This window comes from Zophobas morio, unplaced genomic scaffold (genome assembly GCF_036711695.1).
Source record: "Zophobas morio isolate AGI-343-1 ecotype UQ-CSIRO unplaced genomic scaffold, CSIRO_AGI_Zmor_V1 ptg000009l, whole genome shotgun sequence".
Classification (NCBI taxonomy): domain Eukaryota; kingdom Metazoa; phylum Arthropoda; class Insecta; order Coleoptera; family Tenebrionidae; genus Zophobas; species Zophobas morio.
Genome location: NW_026972114.1, coordinates 8288074 through 8313074, shown reverse-complemented (window position 1 = coordinate 8313074; position 25001 = coordinate 8288074). Strand labels below are relative to the sequence as shown.

Genomic DNA, 25001 nt, shown 5'->3' with positions numbered 1-25001 from the left:
GTTTTGTGTAGAAGACATATATCGGGTGTCCTCGAACCAGATTCATTTCTTTTTAGAACTTTAATAGTTGAAATGAATATCGATGTATTACACACCTATGTTGTTTGTATGAAATGTCCTTCCTCATATATAATGGGTTAGAATGGCATCTAGATTTTCTTCATGTTAATGTTTCAATGAGAAACAAGTGTAGTTAGTTTTAGTTGTTATGGTGCTAGAAAGTTTATCCGGATAAATTTATTGCTGATCACTATGGTTTTTAATAGTAATATGATTTTTAACTTTCCTATTTAAAATTTTGTTTAGCCTACCTAAACACACCGTGCTAAACCATGTTTTAATCGTAGTTTGATAACCCGTGACTTTGGACTCATTAAACACGAAGATGATGTGTCCGGGCTCATTAGTCACGTCTCGAGCATGTTTAGCAGTTTTCATGAAACACCGCTTGGCTGCAACAATATGAAATCGAGTTACTTTTAATAGTGACATTTGTTATTGTCACAATCTCAAATCAAGTGCATTGTTTATAACGGGTGTTCAATTGAAATACCACTCAGAGTAGCCGTTGGAATTTAATATGCTGCATATGTAACAGAAACTAAGTATTTTAAATGTAAGGTTATGTTTCTGTCGAATATCGTTTGTGTCAAATGAAATTCCAACGCCTACTCTAAGCGATTTTTCAATTAAACATTCGTTACACGGAGGTGCAAACATTACTGAAAATAAAGACATTTGCATAGGCACTAGACCGGAAATCTAAGGGTCCGCATAAACAGCAGCAAGTAAGTAAGGCAAATTTTACGTTTGTAACTTTCTCTAGGCACTCATTTTTTAAACACTCGCTCGTGATTAAATAAACTCGTGTCTAAAGAGGCGTTTATAAAACTTGTTGCACTATATAGTGTTTTAACCTATATACATTTATAGAAATTATTTAGGACATTGTTGCTCTGAATAATCTTACGTAATACAGCGAAAATTTTATATAAATAAAGAATATTGGATTTAATTTTGGCTTCTGGATGTCTCACTACTGACATGCAAAAACATAATTTTATGCATTTGCTAGAAAAAGACTTACATTATCCTTACATTATTAATACTACTTTTTCAATGAAGCGTGTACTAAGTTAAGCTATATGTATTTTTTAAATTTTGTTGAAATTTTTGCACCACGTATTTTAAAAAATCAATATTTCAGTTATTTATCAAATTTTGAAACGGGCTTGTCATCATTGTTTTCAGCTTGCAAAACTTTAGAAATCGCACTAGGTCCATTTTTGAGTTTATTTGTTGGGACTGAGATGTAGTAAAAATAAAAATTAGTAACTTTTATGACAAACTTTTTTTACTGTGTATCGTTTCTAACAAACAAAATCGACGATACAGCTGGTATGAATTCTGGAGCTGAAAACAGTGTTCAAAAGCGTGTTCTGAAATTTCCTTTAATAATTGAGATATTGATTTTTAGAAAATTCACTAAAACTAAAAGAAAAATCTGATCGCAAACTGTTTTCTCTCAAATGTACTAAATGATAAAGTACTTAAAGACAGCTACAGCATTGTGCCCAATGTAGACGCGTATCATCCACCACTCAGCATAAAATTCCCTCTGTCTTCTGTCCATGTAACACTTTGTAACAATTTTTCATATTAATTTAACTCGGTTAGCGAAATTAATGACTATTTCTCTACTTATTAACTGGAATATTTTGCTGATGTTAATATCAATTTTGAAATTTTTTACAACATTTGTAGATCGGCTATTGAAAGCTTTGTCCCTAAATCCATTGTTAATAATAACAAATTTCCAAATTGGTTCTCTAAAAACACTAATAAGTTACTTATTAAGAAAAAAATAGACTCTAAAAAATTCAAATTTAGTCATAATTTCAGCTACTCTATCACTCTCTAATAAATGTAAATAAATTAGGAACTATATTAAAAGCTGGATTCATGGAGATTATCAGAGATTTATATCTTACACTGAAAGCAATGTCAAAATCAAGTATTTTTGGAATTTCTTATTTTGTTCGCATATAATATTATCTCTATTCTTCTATTTCAGCAGAGCTGTTTCTGTTTGATTGGGCTCACATTCAATCCTCTTGGTTTCTGAATATTTTTTGTTGTATTATTAATCATTTATTTGAAAAACATGTTCCTAAGTGTCGTTTTAACGTGATCAATTCCGCATACTCTGTTTAGTTTAGTTTAAACGCTTTAGCTTCCAACGGTTGGAAATTACTCTTAATTGCTATTATCAAAATGTCAGAGGCCTCAATACTAAAACAGGAATATTTTATAACAATCTTCTTGAGAGTAACGAAATTGGTATGTTGTTTTTATCCGAAACATAGGCAACTGACAGTTTAATTAATTCGGAACTTTTTACCCAAAAATTTAGTGTGTTTAGGAAGGACAGGAATGATGGACGTGGTGGAGCTGTTATCATTGCTGCTAAAAATGAATTAATTTGTTATAAAATAAATTCAGAAGATATTCCTGAATTATCCATTTACAATTTTGATATACTGTGTGTTTAGTTGAAATTAAGCAACATTAAAATAAATTTAATTGTAACTTACATTCCTCATTCAACTTCTGTTTTTACTTATGATAATATGTCCCACTTTTTAGAATCTACGAATTTATTTGATAACTTTTATATTTACGCTGGTGATTTTAACGTTCCTCATTTAGATGTTAAGCATAATCCACATGCTATTTGTCTTAGTAATTATGTTTATGGAGTCAATGCAATCCAAATACATTTCATAAAAAACTGTAAAAGATAGATGCTTACTGTAGCTCCGAAGTTGAATAAAAAAATGTTTCCCATGCATATCTACCACTTGTATCAGAAGATGCTCATCATCCCGCGTTATCATTTGATCTTGTATGCGATATTTTTCAACCAAAAAAATGAAAAAAGCTGATTCTTGCAACTTTAATTGTAAAAAAGTCGATTTATTTCGTCTTTATCAGTTAATGTCTGAAATAAATTGGGATAGTGTAATTAATTCACAAGACATAAACCAAGCGTGTAGTAATTTCTACGAGGCTCTTCTTAATTGTTATCAGACCACAGTTCCAAGATACATACAAAAAAATTCTTCCTTCAAAAATGTAAACCCTCTGAAAGACAGTTTTAATATCGGCAGCTATTAGTCTTGGGCACTGTCTTATAGGATTAAATGGGTGTTCCATATATGATGCCATTGATATTACTAGGCGCTTTAACTGCAATGCATTCGGTCATTCATCTAAATACTGCAGAAACCTTCTATCTTGCCCTAGATGCGGCGCCAGTCATAGCTTGAAAGATTGTAATCAGGAATCAGTCTCTTTAAAGTGCGTCAATTGTAATAATTTAAATATAAAAATTAGAATCTGGATATAGATATCAATCATGCTGTTTGGGATTATAAAAATGCAGTGCTCATAATAATATCATTACGAAACTAAAACAGGACATATTTGGCCTGGTCATATAGCAACCAATTGTACTTAATTCTGGTAGTTTGCACTCCTATTCTCTAACAAAGAATCCATTATGTGCAAACATTATTAAGCCACATTATTAAAATAATAAATCTCCTCTTTGTTGTTTTTATCAAAATGTCCCAGGATTGCGTACTAAGGTTAAGGATTTCTATAATAACATCTTTTACATATTGAAGTTGTAGCAATTACTGAAACTTGGCTAGACAGTGATATAATAGATAGTGAACTTGTTCCTAATGACTTTGTAGTTTACAGGCAGGACAAAGACTTTCAAATTATGAATGTTTCCCGTGGTGGAGCAGTTTTGATTGGTGCTTGTGACACAATTCAATCTATTGTTTTGGATCTTTCAAATGTTAATAATACTGTTCCGTATATTAATATTGTAGGCATGAAAATTATTCACAAAGGTCAAAGTATTATCACTCTTGCAGTCTATGTAACCTCACCTTCATCTATGCATGATTTTGAGTTATTTTTTGCCATAATCAGTACCTATCAATTCATGAAAAGTGATAAGATCCTCAACTATAGGGATTTTAATGCTGCAGAATTTACTGCTAATGCTAATAACTCCGATCATCAAAGTATCATCCTTAACAATTTTCAAGCATTAAATAACCTTTCTCAACTCAATTCTGTACAAAATGCTCACCAAAGAATCCTAGATTTAGTCTTTTCTAATCTTAATTGCCTTGTTGAACCTGCTGACTTTTCTCTTGTCAATAAAATTGATGCTCACCATCCACCCCTTTTAATAAAAGTTAACCTCAACGATCAAAACCCTAAGGTTTCCTCTTAATAATGCCATTGAACAATACCACTTTAAAAAAGCTAATTATCCCCTGCTATATGAAAAACTAATGCCCTGTGATTGGAACATTTTCGACTCTTGCTCTAATGTTGATCAGATTTGTTCGTTATTCTACAAAGAGTTGAAACATTTGATTTAGCGGTACCAAAAAGTAAATATAATAGTATCCGTCGTCATAAATATCCACCATGGTTTAATAAAGTAATAATAACTGCTTCAAAAACTAAAGATTCACTGTTCAAATCTTATCGGTCTAATTGTAAATCTCTTATAGAGAATTCTTATAAGAAATATATTGCGGAGATCGGAACCAAGATTACAGATGACGCAGAAAAGTTTTGGTTCTTTAATGAAAATAAAAAAAATGGTACTAGAATTCCGGGTATGTTGCGTTACAATAACACGGAATTATCTTCTCCTGATATGATAGTCAATGCTTTCGCTGATTATTTCTAGAGTGTTTACTCTGCATCTCATCCCAGCAGCTGCCCATCAACGAATCTTGAACTAGCTCCCCAGTTTTTTGTTTCTTATGATTCCTTTTCAGATAACGATTTTTTTTTAGCTTTAAAATCATCTAAAAATTCTTTTTCGGCGGACCTAGTTTTTTACTTTTGGATTGTGCAAATGTTTTAGTGACCCCACTTTCAAAAATATTCAACTGCATTTTAAAACAGTGTTCAATACCTCATATTTGGAAAACATCTAACATTTGTCCGGTATTTAAATCAGGAGATGTGACCTAGGTTGAGAATTATTACAGACCTTTTATTCTGTTGTGCAACTTTGCTAAAATATTTGAATCATTATTGTACAAACGAATTTATTCTACTGTTAAACCATTTATTACTCCTTATCAACATGGATTTGTTGAAAAAAGATCTACTGTTACTAATCTTTCATGTTTTTCACAATTCGTTTCTGAATCCATTGATAATCATGGTCAAGTGGATACAATTTATACGGATTTTTGTAAAGCATTTGATAAAATTGACCATTACGTATTATTAGACAAGTTACGGCAATATGGTTTTTTAGATCCCTTGATAACATTATTTCAATCATATCTAATGAACAGGCAGCAAGTTGTTATATATCGTAATTTTCGCTCTAAATCCATCTCTCCGACTTCTGGTATCCCACAGGGGTCCAATTTAGGACCCTTATTATTCGTAATATTTATTAATGACATTGTTAATGAAATTACCTGTGAAAAATTTATTTTTGCTGACGATCTTAAACGGCTTATTGAAGTTCATATTGCAAGAGACTGTGATATTCTTCAACACAATCTTAATCGTTTACTTGATTGGTGTAAACTGAATAATCTAACACTTAACAAGGATAAATGCTTTGTTATGTCTTTTACAAGAAAGAATACCCCTATTACTTTTTGTTACAACATCGAAGGATTCATTTTACAACGGAAAAATAAGATCAGAGATTTGGGAATCAGTTTTGATTCAAAATTTACCTTTGTGGATCATATTAATGATATTATTGCTAAAGCATATAAAATGTATGGATTTGTGTACAGAAGTTGTAAGGATTTTTATAAGATTAAAGCTCTCTGTAACTTGTACTATGCACTTATTAGATCGAAGTTGGAATATGGTTCAATTATTTGGCATCCAATATATCAAGTGCATATTAACAACTTGGAAGCTGTCCAACGAACATTTTTGAAGTTTCTATGGTTCACTGTCGATGGTATATACCCTGAGAGGGTTTATGATCATGCAGCACTGTTACAGCGATTTGACTTTATACCTCTTCAACTGAGGCGAATAATAATTGCTATGAAATTTTTAACTAATTTAGTAAACAATAGGATTGACTGTGAAATGCTGCTAAACAAAGTCAACTATTTAGTTCCCCGCATTCATTCTCGTCAAGACCAAACGTTTTATAATATATCATATAGGACAAACGTATTATGTAATTCGTCTATAGTTATGATGTGCAATGAATTTAATAACATATCTAAATTTTGCGATATATATTTCGATTCTTTGAATTCTATTGTTAAGACTGCAGACGCCACCTTAACAACATTTAACTAGAAGATGCATTTGTTTATATTTAATTAGTTGAAATTGTATTATTTTCTTTTTAATTCTTTTTATATATATATTTTTATTTAATATTGCTATTATTTTGTAATATATATTACTTTTGTTTTTTATAGATTTCCTGTAATTGGGTTTGTAACCTTATTGTAACCTGTTTGGAAATAAATCATTTATTTATTTATTTTTTATTTCGAAAATGAACCCTTTCAACAGGATAATACAACTGTTCATGCAGCAAATCAGACCTTCAACTTTTTGAAAGACTTTTACAAAAATAGAATAATTACTAAAAATTAGAGACGTACCGACTATAGTCGGCCGACTAGTCGGCTTTGTCAAAACCGGTTAAAATTGGTTTAATCGACCGAAAATTAGTGTCAAAGTGTAGATAATCTTCCGCTAGTTACGATTCTGAAATCGCCATCACGATATCTGGTCCAATAAACACGCAAAGCGTATTCAAAATTTACAAAAATTTTTCAAAAAAGTGGTTAAAATTGGTTAAGTATTGTATAAACTGCCCTAAATTGTGTTATTCTTTATTTTTGTACTGAGTGACTACAAAAAATTAATTATTTAAAAAAATTTAACACATTTTTTGGAAAATAAAGAAACTTTAGTTATTCCTTTTATTAAAATAAAACAAGTTTTTAAAGTAGTCAGAGAAATAGAAAAAAAAACACAGTGTCTGTTGCATTTATAAACCGGTTTTAGCAAAGCGGAACAGTCGGCCGACTATAGTCGGTACATCTCTACTAAAAATTTATGGACATCTAGGTCACCAGTCTCAAAAAATCCAAACTTTTTCTTTTTTCATATCTCAATTGGAAAAGGCTGTTGCCAGAGAATTGGAAATTGCTAACCTGAAATGCTTGTCTGGATCTCTGAAAACATGAAACGACGCGACTGCCTATGTTTGAAAAACGATGGATAACATTTGTTGTTAATTTTGTTTCACTTCTTGCTAGCTTGACATTTTATGATTATTGTTATTAGTGTTATTATCCTAAGAGCAATTAACACGTTATTGTCCCTGCAACACCAAAATTGTTACCAAAGTGTTCACGCATTTCGACATTTACGCTATCATATTCTATGAAGTTAATGTCTTAAAACGTCAACACCATAAAAATTTTACGCATAGTAGCACAATACCCACCGCACGAAACCTCTACACACCGAGTGGTCACCGTTCCTTTCATTTTTCACCGCGAGTAATACGAGGGTACCAACCGCAGCCTTCATAATTAATCCACAATCCCAAAAAAGCCCTAATAAAAAATTTCCTTTTCGGACCCATCATTGACATTACCCTCGATCCATCCTGAATGGGCCACCTGTTGATCCGGCCCCGTCTCGAGCCAGTTATTAATCACTTTTTCGACCGACCCATCTTCATCTTTATCGTATTCGTATTCATTTGGGGCATAACGGTTGTTCGTCCTTGAAGGAGCAATCACGCCCCACCTGGCACCCGCGCTGAGGGGCGTCAGTAAAAGTGATAACTGATAATGGGTCGATAAAAAATCGTCTCTGACCGGAAGTCCCCATCCGAACATGTGTGTCGGCGTGTTTTATCAATCTCGTTTCCGATCGGCAGAATTCGGTCGTGTGAGAACGTTTGGTCGTCTTTGTTCTCACCGTGAGGTGACCCTTCGACGTGCACACGACTATGGAAATATATAGGGCAACGAGGTAAAAGGGGAAGCTATTAGCTGGGGTGCGGAAGTCGGAGCGAGTTGCACCACAACAGAGAGATTGGGAATTAGAGTGGATTGTTTATGGTACATGTTGCCACATACCTATAGAGGGTGTGCCGAGGGGGATTATTTTATGAACGGGAAGGTTGCTTAATTTTGGGATTATAACGCCAGGAGTTGGTTTATTGTGGGGGCGCAGTTTAATTTTATTACCTTCTGGTTTTAAAAAAATTAAAAAATCGATTATAGATGAAGTATATCTTCTATTTAGAAATGGTATATATACAGTATTATACAGGTTGTCTTATCAGTGTGGTGACTGAAGTTCATGGACTATCGAAAACATTTTTTGAAATAAGGTAATAGAATCGAAAGAACAAAAAGTTGTTTTTTCTGATGAAACACTCTATATATTTGTACATATTTAGATTCTCTATCAAAAAAGGAAAACAGTCATAAAACACAAACTTTAGGGTGAACAGTTTTAAAAATATTTCCACATTTAAGAAAAAATACTCATTTAACATTCACAGCTCCATCATTGTTAAAGAAGGAGGCTTGGGATTTTGCACAACACCCTTTGATCACCCTAACATACGTATAAATAATTGAACAATGTTTAAACTTATTTATTTGTTTTATTTGCAATTTGCCAGTTTTCTCATGTCTTTTCATGGGACATCCACTACTTTATAACATTTTCAACCTTGTCTCTAAGCAAGTTTTTTTTTTGGTTCCAAATTTATTAGGGCTTATCCTAACAAAAATAAAAAAAAAAATTGGTCGAAGGTTATTTCAACAGAACTTCCCTTGCCCCTGCAGTCAGATAAATCCCACTTCTCTGAAAAATTATCATTCGATTTGAGTTTCTCGAGTTTTCAATTTTTAATTTTTCCATTTGCAATTTTTCGTTTACAGTTTTTTCTTTTCTTTATTTTTACAGTTTTTCAATTTTTCAATGTTCTGATTTTATAATTTTTTGTTTTTTCGATTTCACTTTTTTTCAATTTTTCGTTTCGTCAGTTTTTCAAATTGTAATTTTTCAATTTTTTTTTCTTTAATTTTACGATCTCTTCGAGTTTCCAGTTTTAAAATTTCCAGTTTTCCGATTTTCCAACTTTTGGACTTTTCAATTTTTAGATTTTGCAGTTTTTCGATTTGAAATTTCACGAGTTTTCAATTTTTACTTCCCGAGCGTAAGCAAAGGAAGTATTGTAATCGAGTCCGTCGGCCGACTCTCTACTTTTACGTTTTCTCGATCTTTCATGACCCCTAGAAGACGAAGAAATAGGTCTCCCATTTCCGTCTGTCTGTCCGTCTGTCCGTCTGTCCGTCTGTCCGTCTGTCCGTCTGTCCGTCCGTCTGTCCGTCCGTCTGTCCGTCCGTCTGTCCGTCTGTCCGTCTGCCGTCCCGGATTTTTATTAGACACATAATCTCCGAAAGTACTCGACCGATTGTTGTGAAATTTTGTACTTATATTAAGAATATCATGTAGATGGTAAAACGCTAACCAAAATTTGTCTAATCATCCCCACCACTAATGCGATGACGTCACTTCAAAATTGTACATAGTAAATGGGTTTTCAATTGTATAAAATAACATAGTCCTACACATGTAGTTTACAACTCTGAATCGACTTTTCACCCGAAACGTCCAGATTTTTGGAAAAAAAATCAAAATTATAAAACAACATTTTGAAATTTAATTTTTAATCTGCTAACCAGAATGCTTTGAAATGTTGCAGATGTTTTAAGGCTATTAAGAGCATCATAAATCTTTAGTCAATCAGTCAATTTATCCCCTCCAAAAACTTGATGACGTCAGCTCAAAAGTTTGTGGAATAAATCGTATCTAAAATGTACAAAATATGATGAGTCTGTACTTGTGATTTATCATTCCATTCATATTGTTGGATTTGCATATGCAGGGTGACCCAAAAAAATTAATGAAGGCGTGAATTTATTTTATCGATTTAATCAGGAATTACAAAACCGAATGCTTTGAAATCTTGGGAATATTTTAAAGTTATTATAAGCATGGTAAACTTTTGTTCAAAATGTATTTGTTCATCCCTCCTAAAAAAATTGATGACGTAACCCTTAAATTTTGCTGAATAAATCCTATCTAAAATGCAAAAAATATGATGAGTTTGTACTTGTGATTTATCATTCCATTCATATTTTTTAGATTTTCTTAAGAGGTGGTTCAAAAAAATTAATGAAGTCAATTTATTTTATTGATTAAATTAAAGGCAACACTTATTATTAGTATTACACCCCAACCAACCCAATTTGGTAGACACAAAATTTGTTAAAGGAAAAACTCGGTTGAAACATAAGGGTAGCACACTTATTTACATCGACTTTAACATTACAGACCTGCATTTGTTTTATGCGTTCACTTGGTTGCGCGAATGTGAAATAGACATGTTTATAATCAACCAATTGTGAATTTCACCGTCAAGAATTAAAATAAAACCCAATGTTTTATATAATAAGCGGAAGTCGAAGCAATAAAACCGATGGTCGTTTTGTTCACAGTTTCTCTGTTTGACTCTCACGTATGCTGTTACGCCTGTCATCTTAAATTAAGAATGTTTATACATACACGATTTTCAGTTGCCTCTGATACGTATACGTGAGTAAATTGTTTCGTTATTTTATTGATTATTACAAATCAATATTCAAAACGACCCAATTCATTTTCCCGAAAATTTGAGAATATAATAATTTTATTCTTAGTATTACACTACATCTTCCCAACTGATATACGTGTCCTTGCAAAAATGTTGATGACGTCATCGCAATTTTTTTTTTAAATTCCCACTACAAAAATGTAATGAGAAGAAAAACACAATAGGCATGCAGTCGTCAAGTTTCCGACAGCGAGGGAAGTACTGTGTAAATTCTTTAGACCAATTTTTAATTTTTCAATACAAAAGTACAAGTTATTCTACGTGACTTATATTAGGAGTACAATCCAAAATTATTGAATAATAGGTTGAGTTTATCTTTTTTATTATAATATATCTTGTTCTTTGCAAAAAATTGTTGAATGAAAACTATGTATATAAAGAAAAAAAAAACAAATATGCACCCGCCTCGACGAAGGGTGGAGTTTAATTCTAACATATTATTTCTCTACAAAATTCTACCCTTTTAAAAACATATTTCCTATGCTAATTTCTTGTAGAGAAATGAGGATTTTGCAGCTAGACTCCGCCCTTCAGTTCACGATGAATAAAGCATTCATCACATTTGGGAAGGGGTGGGTGGGTGGGTGGGGCTTATATTTGTTCAATTTTTTCTTAACATGCAAAGTCTTCTTTTCCTAACAAGAAACAGACAATACATTTCGGTGCCTAGCCTGTTGTTGAAAGGAAATTCTATATATTAAAAAAAAATAAACAAAAATTAAGCCCCACCCACCCGCCCCGATCTCAATTGTGATGAAATTTTCATTCCTAATCAGACCAAAGGGCGGAGTTTAATTGTAACATCAATATTTCTCTAAAAAATTCTACCCCTTTTAAAAACATACATAATTTATATGGTAATTTCTTGTAGAGAAATGAGGATTTTGCAGCTAGACTCCGCCCTTCAGTTCACGATGAATAAAGCATTCATCACATTTGAGAAGGGGAGGGTGGGCGGGGATTATATTTGGTCAATTTTTTCTTAACATGCAAAGTCTTCTTTTCCTAACAAGAAACAGACAATATATTTAGGTGCCTAGCCTGTTGTTGAAAGAAAATTCTATATGTTAAAAAAAAATAAACAAAAATTAAGCCCCACCCACCCGCCCCGATATCAATTGTGATGAAATTTTCATTCCTAATCAGACCGAAGGACGGAGTTTAATTGTAACATCAATATTTCTCTAAAAAATTTTACCCCTTTTAAAAACATACATATTTTATACGGTAATTTCTTGTAGAGAAATGAGGATTTTGCAGTTAGACTCCGCCCTTCAGTTCACGATGAATAAAGCATTCATCACATTTGAGAAGGGGTGGGTGGGCGGGGCTTATATTTGGTCAGTTTTTTCTTAACATGCAGTCTTCTTTTCCTAACAAGAAACAGACAATATATTTAGGTGCCTAGCCTGTTGTTGAAAGAAAATTCTATATGTTAAAAAAAATAAACAAAAATTAAGCATTTTCATTCCTAATCAGATCGAAGGACGGAGTTTAATTGTAACATCAATATTTCTCTAAAAAATTCTACCCCTTTTAAAAACATACATATTTTATATGGTACTTTCTTGTAGAGAAATGAGGATTTTGCAGCTAGACTCCGCCCTTCAGTTCACGATGAATAAAGCATTCATCACATTTGAGAAGGGGTGGGTGGGCGGGGCTAATATTTGGTCTTTTTTTTCTTAACATGCAAGTCTTCTTTTCCTAACAAGAAACAGACAATATATTTAGGTGCCTAGCCTGTTGTTGAAAGAAAATTCTATATGTTAAAAAAAATAAACAAAAATTAAGCCCCACCCACCCGCCCCGATAACAATTGTGATGAAATTCTCATTCCTAATCAGACCGAAGGACGGAGTTTAATTCCAATATCAATATTTCTCTAAAAAATTCTACCCCTTTTAAAAACATACATATTTCATATGATAATTTCTTCTAGAGAAATGAGGATTTTGCAACTAAACTCCACCCTTCAGCTCACGATGAATAAAATATTCATCACAATTGAGAAGGGGTGGGTGGGCGGGGCATATATTTTGTTCATTTTTTCGTAATATAAGAAGTCTTCTTTTCCGAACAAGAAACTGGAAACATGTTTAACTATCTTGTTGTTGAAAGAAAATTCTACAAAATAAAAAAAAAACAAAGATTAAGCTCGGGAAGTAAAAAACTGTTAGAACTAACTTTGATAAATTTATAAAAAAATAAATAATTTTAGAATGCTTGAAAAAATCATATATATGCATGAGAAATCTACATACGTAAAGGCAAACTAAATCAATATCAGCAATATTTATTTATTTACCATTGCTTGCTATAAATACACATATTATTAAAAATTTACTAAATTTACTGATTTGTCAATTTATTAAGTTATTATTATTTGCAAAGTTCCGCATTTTATCTATTATGTTACAGTGATATCAAACTTCACCAGTCACCAATAAAATTTGATATAAACAATATATTGTTGGAACTTTATTCCAGATTTTGTTGTTCTGCATTATTCAAGAACGATGTTAACAGTATTATCCCCATATACAGAACAGCGAATAATCAAACAAAAAAACTGTGTCTACTAATAGATTTTTGTGTTATTTAAAGAAGTATTGTAATCGGGTTCATCGGACGACTGGCCACAGATAGATAGGTCTCCCGTTTGTGTCTGCCTGTCCGTCGTCTGTGTCATTTTTTCTTAGACAGATAATCTTCGAAACTACCGGACCGATTGTTCTAAAATTTTATATGTACATTATGTATATCATGTAGATAATAAAAATAGGCTTACCAAACCTTGTCTAATTTTCCCCACCAACAATGTGATGACGTCACCTTAAAATTGTACATAGTAAATGGGTTTTAAATTGTATAAAATAACAAAGTCCTACACCTGTACTCTATGAATCCGTTTGAGTTTTTACCCGAGATGTCCAAATTTTTGAAAAAAAAATCAAAGTTATATAACTATTTCCCCTTAAATAGTGCTTTATTGTACAGAAAGATTAATGTTACAATAAAATGAAATTGTCTTAAAAAACAAAAAATTAAAACATTTAAACTGATAAAAGATTCAACATTCTAAAGGATGTAGTTTGTGGACGCATTTATCACTGAGACGAGCATGATCCTACGTTACTGTAACGTTATGCCAGGCAATAACATGCAAAGGATAAACCAATTAGATTTGGTCACAAAAGCGGGTTTTGCGTTCGGTTGGATGCTTTATGATCGGATTGGATATCTACACTTGAAAGTCTATAATTCTGCTGTACAGAGGGAATTGGGTGGAGGTGTAATGGTCAAATCACTGATTAATGAAAGCCTATTTCATACACTTTAATTCATACACCGCATGTATTTTTCAATGCCAATCATTTTTTCCAGGGTTTCAAAATTTAAAAAAAAAATTGAAATTCACATGTATTTCTTAAAATGTATAAATTTTTACTACATGACGACAATGTATTTGTTTTATTGCATTAATATTAAATACTAAAGAAATTATTTTCCCTCCGACTAAAACACTGTCTATTAATTTTATTAGCATTAAAATTTAAATAGTCTCATTGTTTGTGATGTTTGTGAAAAATTAATTATTATTCTCGAATTTGACAGAAAAAACACATTGCATTAAGATATGTCATGGTCATAGATTCCTGAAACTGTTGCGCTGCTAAACTAAGGAACGAGTTTTCGTTTGCGGAGTAGCTATAAATCCAACTTAACCGTCAGAAAAAATAAATAATCACTTACGTTAAGAGTGCCACAAGGGTCCAATCTTACATTTTATCACAATATATGAACGATTTGTTTGTTACGTTCTCTAGAAATAGAATCCTACTATTTCCTGATGACTAAACCTTTCAAAACAAAACAAAAAACTGAAGATAATCGGTTGCAATAAAAGACAACCATATCAGTTTTTCCAGTATTAAAAATATGTGTCATTTCAAAGAATACAAAATTCATTTGTTTTTGATTATGCCATAGGTTGTTACACAGGTCTTCTTAGATTTCCATTTCGAATTCTTCTTTCTAAATTTTGAAAAAGGCATTAGTTTATTGAAAAATAAACCAAGAGAAATGGAATAGCAATGTCGATTAATGTTATTATGAGGAGTATTTTTTATTCATGCTTTAATTTAATTTTTCTAGTAAAAATTTGTTACCCTGTCACTAAAAAAAAAAAGTTTTTTTGAGTTGATAGCATCACAGAGAAAAGTCTTTTTGCCGAAAGTATGAAATAATTGCAGGACCAATAAAACATAATGTTTTCATCAATGTTAAAATGAACTACTCTCGCACGTCCAAGACCGATATACTGGGGCTCCTATAACGAAGCTCTCGCAAAAAGCGCGAAATACATGAGGCCAGACAGATTGTAGAGAAGCTCTCAAATAGGACTCGACAACTCACCTAATTCTTCCAAAAGAAATCAAATCTGCAATTCGTCGCCAACAACGGGCAAATGGAAAGACCAAATACAGTGGTAATTTTTGCCTGTTGCTTAGAGGACATAGCTGTTGGTGATGAAACTACTAAGCTCTTTGTCTCCAAAAAGTTACGACAAGCCATCTACATGAGGAAAAATTTGACTCTGATCCATAACCACCCTATGATTTGAGGATAAATAACACTGGCTAGATTATAGTATAACTGATCCAAGATATAATCTTTATGGTGGAAAGATTAGTTTTGTTGGTAATAAAAAACATCACAATGTTCGTCAACTATATTGTCTCGAGATACTAAATAAAAATAAAATCAAAGCCAAAGTCATAAACACGCAGATCCTAAAGAGTATTAAGCTTGGATTATTGAGTTACTGGTTAAGCCAAGCTAAAACCACAAATCAGGTAAAAAAATTTCTAGTTTAGTATATGTCATACTTACAGCCTCTACCTGTTGTTTAACACAAACGGCCATTGCGGAAGCAGTTTCACATCTATCTTCAAAAATTTGTGCTAAAACTTTGTATTTAACAAAAAATATTACAAAAAAGTGAAAACACACGATTTTCCTGACAGGTATCTACAATTTTCAACATTTTGTCATATAAGTCTGCATCTTCAGATTTGAGGGGGTTAAAAGCGTCAATTGTTGCCTGTTTATCAAAAGTACCTTCTGGTGTCATCTAAAAAAAACTTTTTATACAAAATCGAAAAATAAAAGCAATCACCATATGGTAGTGCTCGTAAAAACAAGCTATAACACATTTTGCTTCGTGGGTGCTTGGAGGGAACTTATGCACCATAAGTTCCACCATGTCGTCTAAAAATATAAAACTTTAGTAAAAATTCCAGCAGTTTATATAAAACTCACTGGCCGTAGCGCTTTCCTGTTTTACGCAAGCCATAGCTACTGCATGCAGTTCATTCATAACTTTTTCAAAAAATTCGGTGCTGATCTAAAAATTTTGCGTTATGTTAAGGAAACAAAAATTTCGAAATTTTAATTACCGCATTAGTGCCCGCACACAATAGGGTCAAAATTATGAAGGATTTCATTTTGTTCGGGTTTTTTGGTAACTAAAAAAAAACATGTTCGATGGTTGTATATATAGATTGCTGATCTTGATAGGTTTTGATGTTTTCCGCTAATTAAGTGAAAAAATAAAAATTACGTCGATTAAAATGTATTTAATTTTATAGCTTTTCGCAATCGATACCCATTCTTATAAAGTCATTAAGAAGCAGATGTGTAATTTATGTTAGAGTGGCATTCAGCAATTGCATATAGTAATGAAAATGCATCAATCTTAATTAAATTAATTAAATACTTCACAATGCAATTCCATGTTTAATAACATCACTGCTTTAGTTGCTCTACACCGTGTTATTGAAAGGTACGTACAAAATAAAATCGGCAATTGGTCTCGAAGTAGGAGTGCTAAAAGGAAAAAAAAGTTCAGGTAAAAGTGTTCTCCTTTTAGAGATAAAAATTATTAAAAGTTATGTCGAAATTCGTTGTACGTCTATGATAAAAAGATCATCTTTCATTTCTATAGCAACATTTAGTCTTGACAAAATTTTGATTGTTAAAGTTGCTAGGATTCACTAAAATAAATTAACTTCAGTAGCGTTTAAAATTGTTGGATAAGGGTTAATTTTCCCTTTATAATTCTGATAACACAAAGTAAGTTTTTCAGACTTCTTAGACTTCGAGAATAACTGTCAATTTTGTTGTACGTACCTTTCAATAACACCCTGTATATCTACGTTTTTTGACTAAACAAATTCTAGACATTTGTTAAAAATTCAACATATTGGTTAACAGACTTTCAGTTCTTATTCTTCAAACGAAAGTAACAATCATTATCATTATTATTATTATTATTATTATTGTTACACACTGTTATAGCTAGTTCTATTTAAAAATGCCCCCCGGCCACTTAGTACAATAAAATCAGTTAAGTTTTTATATAATGTGTAAAATTTTATTTCACTAATTTGATTTTTTGTGACAACCCCTGTCTCTTAAAATAAAAACACGCAGAGCGTTTCATGTAAGGTTTTCTTAATGAAATTTTGTAACATTTTTTATACATAATTCTAGTAAAAATGTGTTAAAAAGCTACCTATATAGAAGATATTCTGCATATTTTTTCTGACATTTGTTTGTCAAAATTTTGAGATGACATAATGAATTTTTTTTGAAGAGATGTACCTATAAATCGATTTATCACATTTCTGACGGCCTTAAAGCATGTACTAAATTTCGGATCAATCAATTTTGCACTTTCTAACACTGTATTACTCGTATTTGCTCATTTCAGGATTTACAGCAAAATTATGAGAAATTTTTGGTAGGGATGAAAGCATAATTGTGGTTATTGTTTTTCACCAGAGAGACGATAGACAGACCAAAACAGGGGGACCTACTGTTTCATACTCTAGTAACTACTTAACAAATTCGGAAAGGTTAAAAGTTCAAAACGTCATTAAAGATTACATTACAGGTTTTTATATAGTTAATCATATGAAAGGATATTTTCATATCGAATATAAGTGTTAATAGCTTTAAATCTACAAAATATATAAGGTAATCGATTGTATTTAATTATTATATTAGCGTCAAAAAGTTAAAACTGTTGTAATATCTATAACATTATACTTTACTGTTTTAATTACTTACTTTATTTATTAGTTGCTTGAAATTTAATACTTAGAATTAAAGCTGATACAGATAAAAATTTTATTTACATAATAAAGTATTAGAACTAAATTAAATTAAAGTAATTTACGAAAGAATGTGTTCAAAAATTTAGAACATTTTTTTTCTATTTAACCTGTTATATTTGAGGGAAATATGAGTGCTCGCTTCTATCTATAAAGAAAAAACGGAAACAATGCTCGTCAAATCTACTTCTACTACACAATATTACATTTATTTGAAAAAAATAAGTACAAGTATAAAAAAAGAAATCGTAAAATCGAAAAGTCAATCAATAGAAACACCTTTTAGTCCGTCATGAACGACTCCAGATTTAACCCCACCTAAAAACTCATAAATTTAATAATTTAAAAAATTAATAATAAATCATCCTTACGGCATCTGCACCTCTTTTTATACACGTGGCCACTGCCGAAGCAGTTTCACATCGATCATTGGAAACAATATTTGCTAAAAATAGTGTTCTTGATATCAAAACAATAAACTAACTAAATAATTACGTTTGTCGTAGCAGACATTTATAATCTTCATAACTTGTCTGTATAGCTCTTCATTTTCGGCTTTCAGCTCACTAAATACTCCATTGATAACTTGTTTGTTAAATGTGCCATCCACCCTCATCTAGAAAAAACATTAAGAACTCATTTTGCAAAAATTAAAATTATTACAATTTTGTAGTGTTCGTAGAAGCAAGCAATTACACACTTAGCAGCGTGCCGACTTGGAGGGAAATTTTCTTCTTCTAAATCTACCATGTCAGCTGGAAAAACAACCAGTAGAGAAAGAATCAGCTTATACCTTTACCTACCTTCGGTAGCACCTTCCCGTTCTGCACACATTTTTCCAACTTCTTCTAATTCGTCTATGATATCTTCAATAGCAACCTAAAAAAAGTCACTGTAGTTTGCGTAAGTTACATTTAGCAGAAATTATCTACAGCGTTTGCTGAAACCAGTAGAGCTGAAATAAGTATTATAGTCTTCATGTTTTCGATATTTTCACAAACTGAAAGTGAAGCATTGTTGGACAATATATACCTAGAAACCCGGAGCAGTAATTTTACGTTGCCCACTAATTAATTCATAGAACCTTGCAATCAAATTGTATTTAGCTGTGGGTTCTATTAAGCCGTTAATAAAAGTATTTAGTAGAACTTTATCAATAACAGAGTAACCTTCGTTACAGAATTAGTCGGAAATGAGTCAGATCGGTTATTTATAACGGATTATTTTTGCGTTATGTTTTTGTTGAACAAGAAATAATTACAAGCGGTAGTTTGTTATAGAAAAATGTAACAGATGATTAGTTCGAACCTATACTTATCTTTGTAATTAAAAAGTAGGAAATGTAGTCATCGTGAAGATTAGGGTGATTCAAAAAAAAAAAATAATTTTTTTTTTTCGTGCAAAGAGGTTCAAAAGTTTCTTTTCAACGTAAAAAAATACCAGTTAAAATTTGAGCTCTTAATATTAATATTAAGACCGTCCGCATCGCGTTTTTCTATTTCCCATAAGAATAACATGGGAAAATTTTTGTTTGCACCTTCTGATTTTTATTGCTAGCCCGTCGTGTGTCGTGAAAAAAATTCAATCACATATTTTTACAGAGAATTGAACGCTCTACAAAAAGTGTCTCCTATGATTGTGCGAGAAACCTGATAGTTGAAGAGTTATTGTAGGCTAAAGTTAAATTTATCCAAATTTTGACGTTTTTGATGCATTACAATAAATTTGATGGTCTTATTGGAATAAATCACCACAAAAATTTATACACATTTTAAATTTAGTTTTTTAAACAGTAATTGTTTATAATTTTATGCTATAATAAGGCCAGTAAAACTCTTTCCGAACATTTTCAGCATCAGTGGGTTAAAAAATCATAGTCAGGTTTCTCGCAAAATCATAGGAGACACTTTTTGTAGAGCGTTCAATTCTCTATAAAAATATGTGATTGAATTTTTTTCATGACACACGACGGGCTAGCAATAAAAATCAGAAGGTGCAAACAAAAATTTTCCCATGTTATTCTTATGGGAAATAGAAAAACGCGATGCGGACGGTCTTAATATTAATATTAAGAGCTCAACTTTTAACTGGTATTTTTTTACGTTGAAAAGAAACTTTTGAACCTCTTTGACACGAAAAAAAAAATTATTTTTTTTTTTTGAATCACCCTAGTGAAGATACATGAAACATGAGCATGAAGACTACTTTTTCTCTCTTTTCTCTCGTATCTGCAAGTTAATCTAGGAAAATTGAATGGGATTTCACCACAAATGTGAAATCAGAAGAAATAGTTTTAGTTTTTACTTCCCGAGCGTAAGCAAAGGAAGTATTGTAATCGAGTCCGTCGACCGACTCTCTACTTTTACGTTTTCTCGACCTTTCTCGACCCCTACAATACGAAGAAATAGGTTTCCCGTTTCCGTCTGTCTGTCTGTCTGTCTATCTGTCTGTCCGTCCGTCTGCCGTCTCGTAAGAACATCATGTATATGACAAAATTTGTCTAATCATACCCACCAATAATGTGATGACGTTACTTTAAAATTGTCCACAGTAAATGGGTTTCAAATTGTACAAAATACCATAGTGCTACACATGTACTTTCCAATTTTTGTAAAAAAAATCAAAATCATAAAACAACATTTTGTAATTTCATTTTGAATCTGCTAAACCGAATGCGTTGAAATCTTACCGATGTTTTAAGGTTATAAATAAAAAGCATAATAAATTTTTAGTCAAAATATATTTGCTCATCCCCTCCAAAAGATTGATGAAGTGAGTCAACTCAAAAGTTTGCCGAATAAATCGTGTCTAAAATGTATAAAATATGATAAGACAATACTTGTGATTTATCATTCCTTTAATATTTTTTGGATTTGCGTATACAGGTGACGCAAAAAAAATTATCATTGCATTTCAGGAGTGAGGGAAGTTCTGTCGAAACAACTTTCGACTATTTTTTTAGGACAACATTATTAATAAAACAAGCTGCTATTTTTCACCATTTGATATTTTAAGTATTTTACTATTGAAATGGATAAGCCACACCCATCCGGCCCGTCTCAATTGTGATTAATTTTTTTATTCGTCGTGAGACTGAGGGGTGGAGCTTAACCGTAAAGTCCATATTTCTCTACAAGAAATTACGGAATGAAATATGTTTGAAGCATTATCCTATTGTTTTGAGAAAAAATAGGGAACGAAGAAGAGAAAAAACTTTACAAAAATAAAACTTGACAAAATTTTGCTAATACAGCGGCGCCAATAAACAGATTAAGCAAGAAAAATATGCAATTTAGTTGGAACGTGGCATGTCAAAATTCTTCTGAAACATTGAAAAATGCTTTAGTAAAACCACCAATTTTACAGTATCCAAATTTTGCAGAAAATATCAATTTTATTTTAAAAACTGATGCTTCTTCCATTGCATTAGAAGCCGTATTTATTTCTTTAAGTCGGGTTTAATACCATTTCAGTAATATATCATTTATATTTTAATTTTCATGAGAGTAAAATGCAAAAAGAAATCGCTTAGAATGCGAACGCAGCGAGCATGTGTAGGTGTTATTAAAAATAATTCACTGTTGACCCTAAGTCAAGCTCACTGCGCTCGTATTCTAAGGATGAATTTTCGAAAATCTACAAAATTATTATTATAAACGATCCCAAACAATTTCACTAAAACACTTTCTTGAAGATATCTGAAACTAAACTTTAAAGAAAGAGCCTTTAGAAGGCGAGCGTAGCGAGCATATTTAGGTTTTATTAAAAAAATTGGTCCAAATTTATAAAATTTTCAGCAAAATGTTTTGAGCCATTCTTGAGAGACGTCATCCATATTTTGGGAAGCAGCAAACGGATATATTTTGATTGACGAACCAAGCTTATGATAACCTTAAAACGTTTGCAAAATTTTAGTGCATTCGGTTTTGCAGCTTCAAAATTAAATTGCAAAATTTTGTTACACATTGTTGATTTTTTTTTTCAAAATCTGGATGTCTCTGGGGGGGAGACGAAAAATGACGTATCCTAATCCAGCCAATAAGTATAAAAATCTTTACATTACAAAAAATTTTCAATTTTTATTAATATTGTAAAATTGATACGATTTCAAAGTTATTTTTAATTTAGACTTACCTCAATGTTATTCGAAATTAAAATTTAACATTAGTGAAGACAAAGAGCCACGGAATAATACACAGAACCAAATTCGACTACGAATCGGAACAGTGAAAAATATAATAAAACTGAACAACCACCACAACCAGCCGACTAGACTTGGAAAATAAAATTTTTAAGTTTGTGCCGCCAAGGAGTTTTATGGTACCAACAAACGTGACAAATGTTAGAAAAACATCTGCTTTTGGTCATACCGCGGTCTCGTCAAATTGTTACCCAGATAATGGCAATCATAAATCTGGTATTTTTTGTCGGTATTGATCTAAAAGTCCAAAAAGGCGCACTCTTTTTCAATTATTACAGTCAGAAAGTGTCAGGAATTGACTTTTTATGACCTATTTTGTCATGGGCGCCCCGATGCGGTGCATCTTTCGCTTACCGTGTTAAACCGGCCCTGGTGACGTCATCACATTGTTAGTATGATGATTAAACAGGCATAGCCGGCGAGCAGACAGACAAACGGAAACGGGAGACCTATTTTTCGTACTCTACGGGTTATAACAAGTCGAGAAAACATGAGGATCCGATCATCCTAATCTTTTAACACTTTGAGAGCAGAACTTTTGTAAATTTTACGTCACTATCTGAGGGCTACAAAATTGTGTAAAGAAAAACTCAACTCTAAAATGCTGGATATTCATTGTGCTCTAGGAGCGAGGAAAGTTCTGTGGAAACAACTTTTGGCCAATTTTTTTATGTAGCAGTGGTAATATATTTTATTTGTTTTAGTTGATATAAATAATATAATAATACTGACATTTTTCTACAAAAAAATCTGTCTTCACTTTTTAAGAAAATTTAGGTATGCTTAATAAAGGACTTGTTTGACGTTCGATTTAGATATATATAAATTTTGTATTTAAGTAGAGCTAAGTTCTACAGACCTACAGATTTATTTAACTTTATATTTTCTTTGTTTAAAATAGTATTATTTTATTGTTAAAACCTGCTCGCTCACATTATTTAAATATCTCTATTTTATACATTTTTCTTTAATATCATTTGGTACGTGCAAGATATGTATAGAAAACTAAAATTTGGTGGATAAAAATTTAGTAAATAATAAATAGATCTAAAACCGCATGTTATCAATACATACTTAACTTCGACTGTTTATGTTTATACATTAAAAGAATTCGACGGTTGAGCACGTATAAAATTCGCGGCGCTAGAAAATATATATAACACAAGGTTAAACCACGTTTCAAGTAACTTTTCCTTTTGGAAAATATTCCGAGAAATATTTTGACAAGGACACATATGTCAATTCAAAGCTGTATTCTTAAATTGTCGACAAAATTGTGTATACTCTTCCTAATTTTATCAATAAAAATGGAAACGCCGGCGGGTATCGAACCTGGGACTCTCCATGTACAAAGCAGAACTCCTCCCTACAACTACTAATCAGGTTTAACTACGTACATATATTATGTGAGTAAAGGAAAACAAGATTTAAACAATAAAAAAAGTAATAATAAACATAATCGATGTGGATTCTTCTACAAATAGTAAAAGTACAAGTACAGGAGTATATTATTTTATAAAATTTAAATCACGTTGATAAGGAAAATTTTAAGTACTAGCCCCGTCCACCCTCTCTCTATTTTCTTAGGGAATATGTTATTTGCTAAAATCAGTTTTTTTCTTAGCAAATACTAGCCCCGCCCACCCGCCCTCTCTTTCCTTGTAGGATATGTCATTTGCCAAGATCAGTCTTACTTTAGCATGTACTAGGCCCGCCCACCCGCCCTGTATTTTTCCTAGGAGGTATGTCATTTGCCAAAATCAGTCTTATCTTAGCAAGTACTATATTACACATCTATTGATGAAATGGCTAAATAAATTATTAAACAATAATTAAATAGTACATATTTGTTAAGATAACACTAATTTTGGCAAAACACATATCTTCCAAGAAAATAGAGGGCGGGCGGGGCTAGTACTTGCTAAGATAAGACTGATTTTGGCAAATAACATATCCTCTAAGAAAATAGAGGGTGGGTGGGCGGGGCTAGTATTTAATAAGATAAAACTGATTTTCGCACTTTTAACATTTTTCAACTATTTCCGAAAATTAGCGAGAAAAGTGAGAAACATTTTTCGCAATTTCTAAAAATTTTTTGTCTGAAACAGTTAAAAGACGATCTTACCAAATGGAAAATAGTTGGCTTATATATAATTTTTTACAGATTACGAATCTAAAATATTTTTGACGATTTGTCTCCAAATAATTGAGAAATGCCAGAAAAGGACTCCAAAAATCCCCAAAATTTCCAGAAAATTTTTAAATCGTTCCAAATAGCTTTATTTGAGAGGAAAACATTGAGTTTCTAGTTTTATAGAGTATTAATCGCAGATTTATGTTAAGAACTACTAGTACTAAAATTCTTTGGGTTCGCGCTTTCCCATCTACACAATATTCCTTATATGCATGTAAAATTTGAGAACAATTAGTCCTGTAGTTTCGGAGATTGTTTGTCGAATCAAAATTTGGAGAGACGGCACACAGCAGACAAACAGATAGGCGGAAACGGGAGAGCTATTTTTTGTACTTTTGGGGCGGGAACAACGAAGCTGCCGTTCCTACTAGTTAGAAAACATATGGCTTGAAGCAGATTTTACAGTCTCTTCTAAAATCGTAACTCGAGTTCTCGTCGACTGTTCTGACTGTCTTGTGGATTTACTCCTGCAAAATATTTATGTTTTCGTTATGCATATCGCACTTTCAGTTGTAGTTTACTTGATAATTTTTAAAGGAAGAGTTATGTGGAATTTTATAATAAATTGTTAATTACTCAGGTTAGTTTTATAATTTAGAACAACTGCATCAGCATCAATTTTAATTAGCA

The 25001-nt window shown here is 31.8% G+C and overlaps 2 protein-coding genes across 3 annotated transcripts in view; both read right to left on the bottom strand.

Moving 5' to 3' along the window:
• Positions 1 to 15762: 15762 nt before the first annotated feature.
• Positions 15763 to 16305, bottom strand: LOC135125711 (general odorant-binding protein 19d-like). The gene is made up of 5 exons (XM_064051370.1): positions 16258 to 16305; positions 16121 to 16205; positions 15978 to 16069; positions 15834 to 15932; positions 15763 to 15768 (listed from the first exon to the last, which is right to left on the bottom strand). Exons 1-5 carry the CDS (start codon positions 16303 to 16305, stop codon positions 15763 to 15765), a joined length of 330 nt encoding a protein of 109 aa, XP_063907440.1.
• Positions 16306 to 18144: 1839 nt separating this feature from the next.
• LOC135125648 (general odorant-binding protein 19d-like) overlaps positions 18145 to 25001 on the bottom strand; it is a 116325-nt gene continuing 109468 nt past the window's right edge. Inside the window, exons 1-6 of one of the 2 annotated variants that reach the window (XM_064051300.1) lie at positions 18909 to 18957; positions 18780 to 18855; positions 18640 to 18731; positions 18472 to 18592; positions 18348 to 18421; positions 18145 to 18294 (exon numbers count right to left, since the gene is read on the bottom strand). In XM_064051300.1, the coding sequence (XP_063907370.1) occupies positions 18259 to 18294; positions 18348 to 18421; positions 18472 to 18592; positions 18640 to 18731; positions 18780 to 18855; positions 18909 to 18956 (447 nt within the window). In that variant the 5' untranslated portion in view covers position 18957 and the 3' untranslated portion in view covers positions 18145 to 18258. Of the gene's footprint in view, positions 18295 to 18347; positions 18422 to 18471; positions 18593 to 18639; positions 18732 to 18779; positions 18856 to 18908; positions 18958 to 25001 lie in introns of those variants that run through there. The other variant, XM_064051301.1, reaches the window with a different exon arrangement.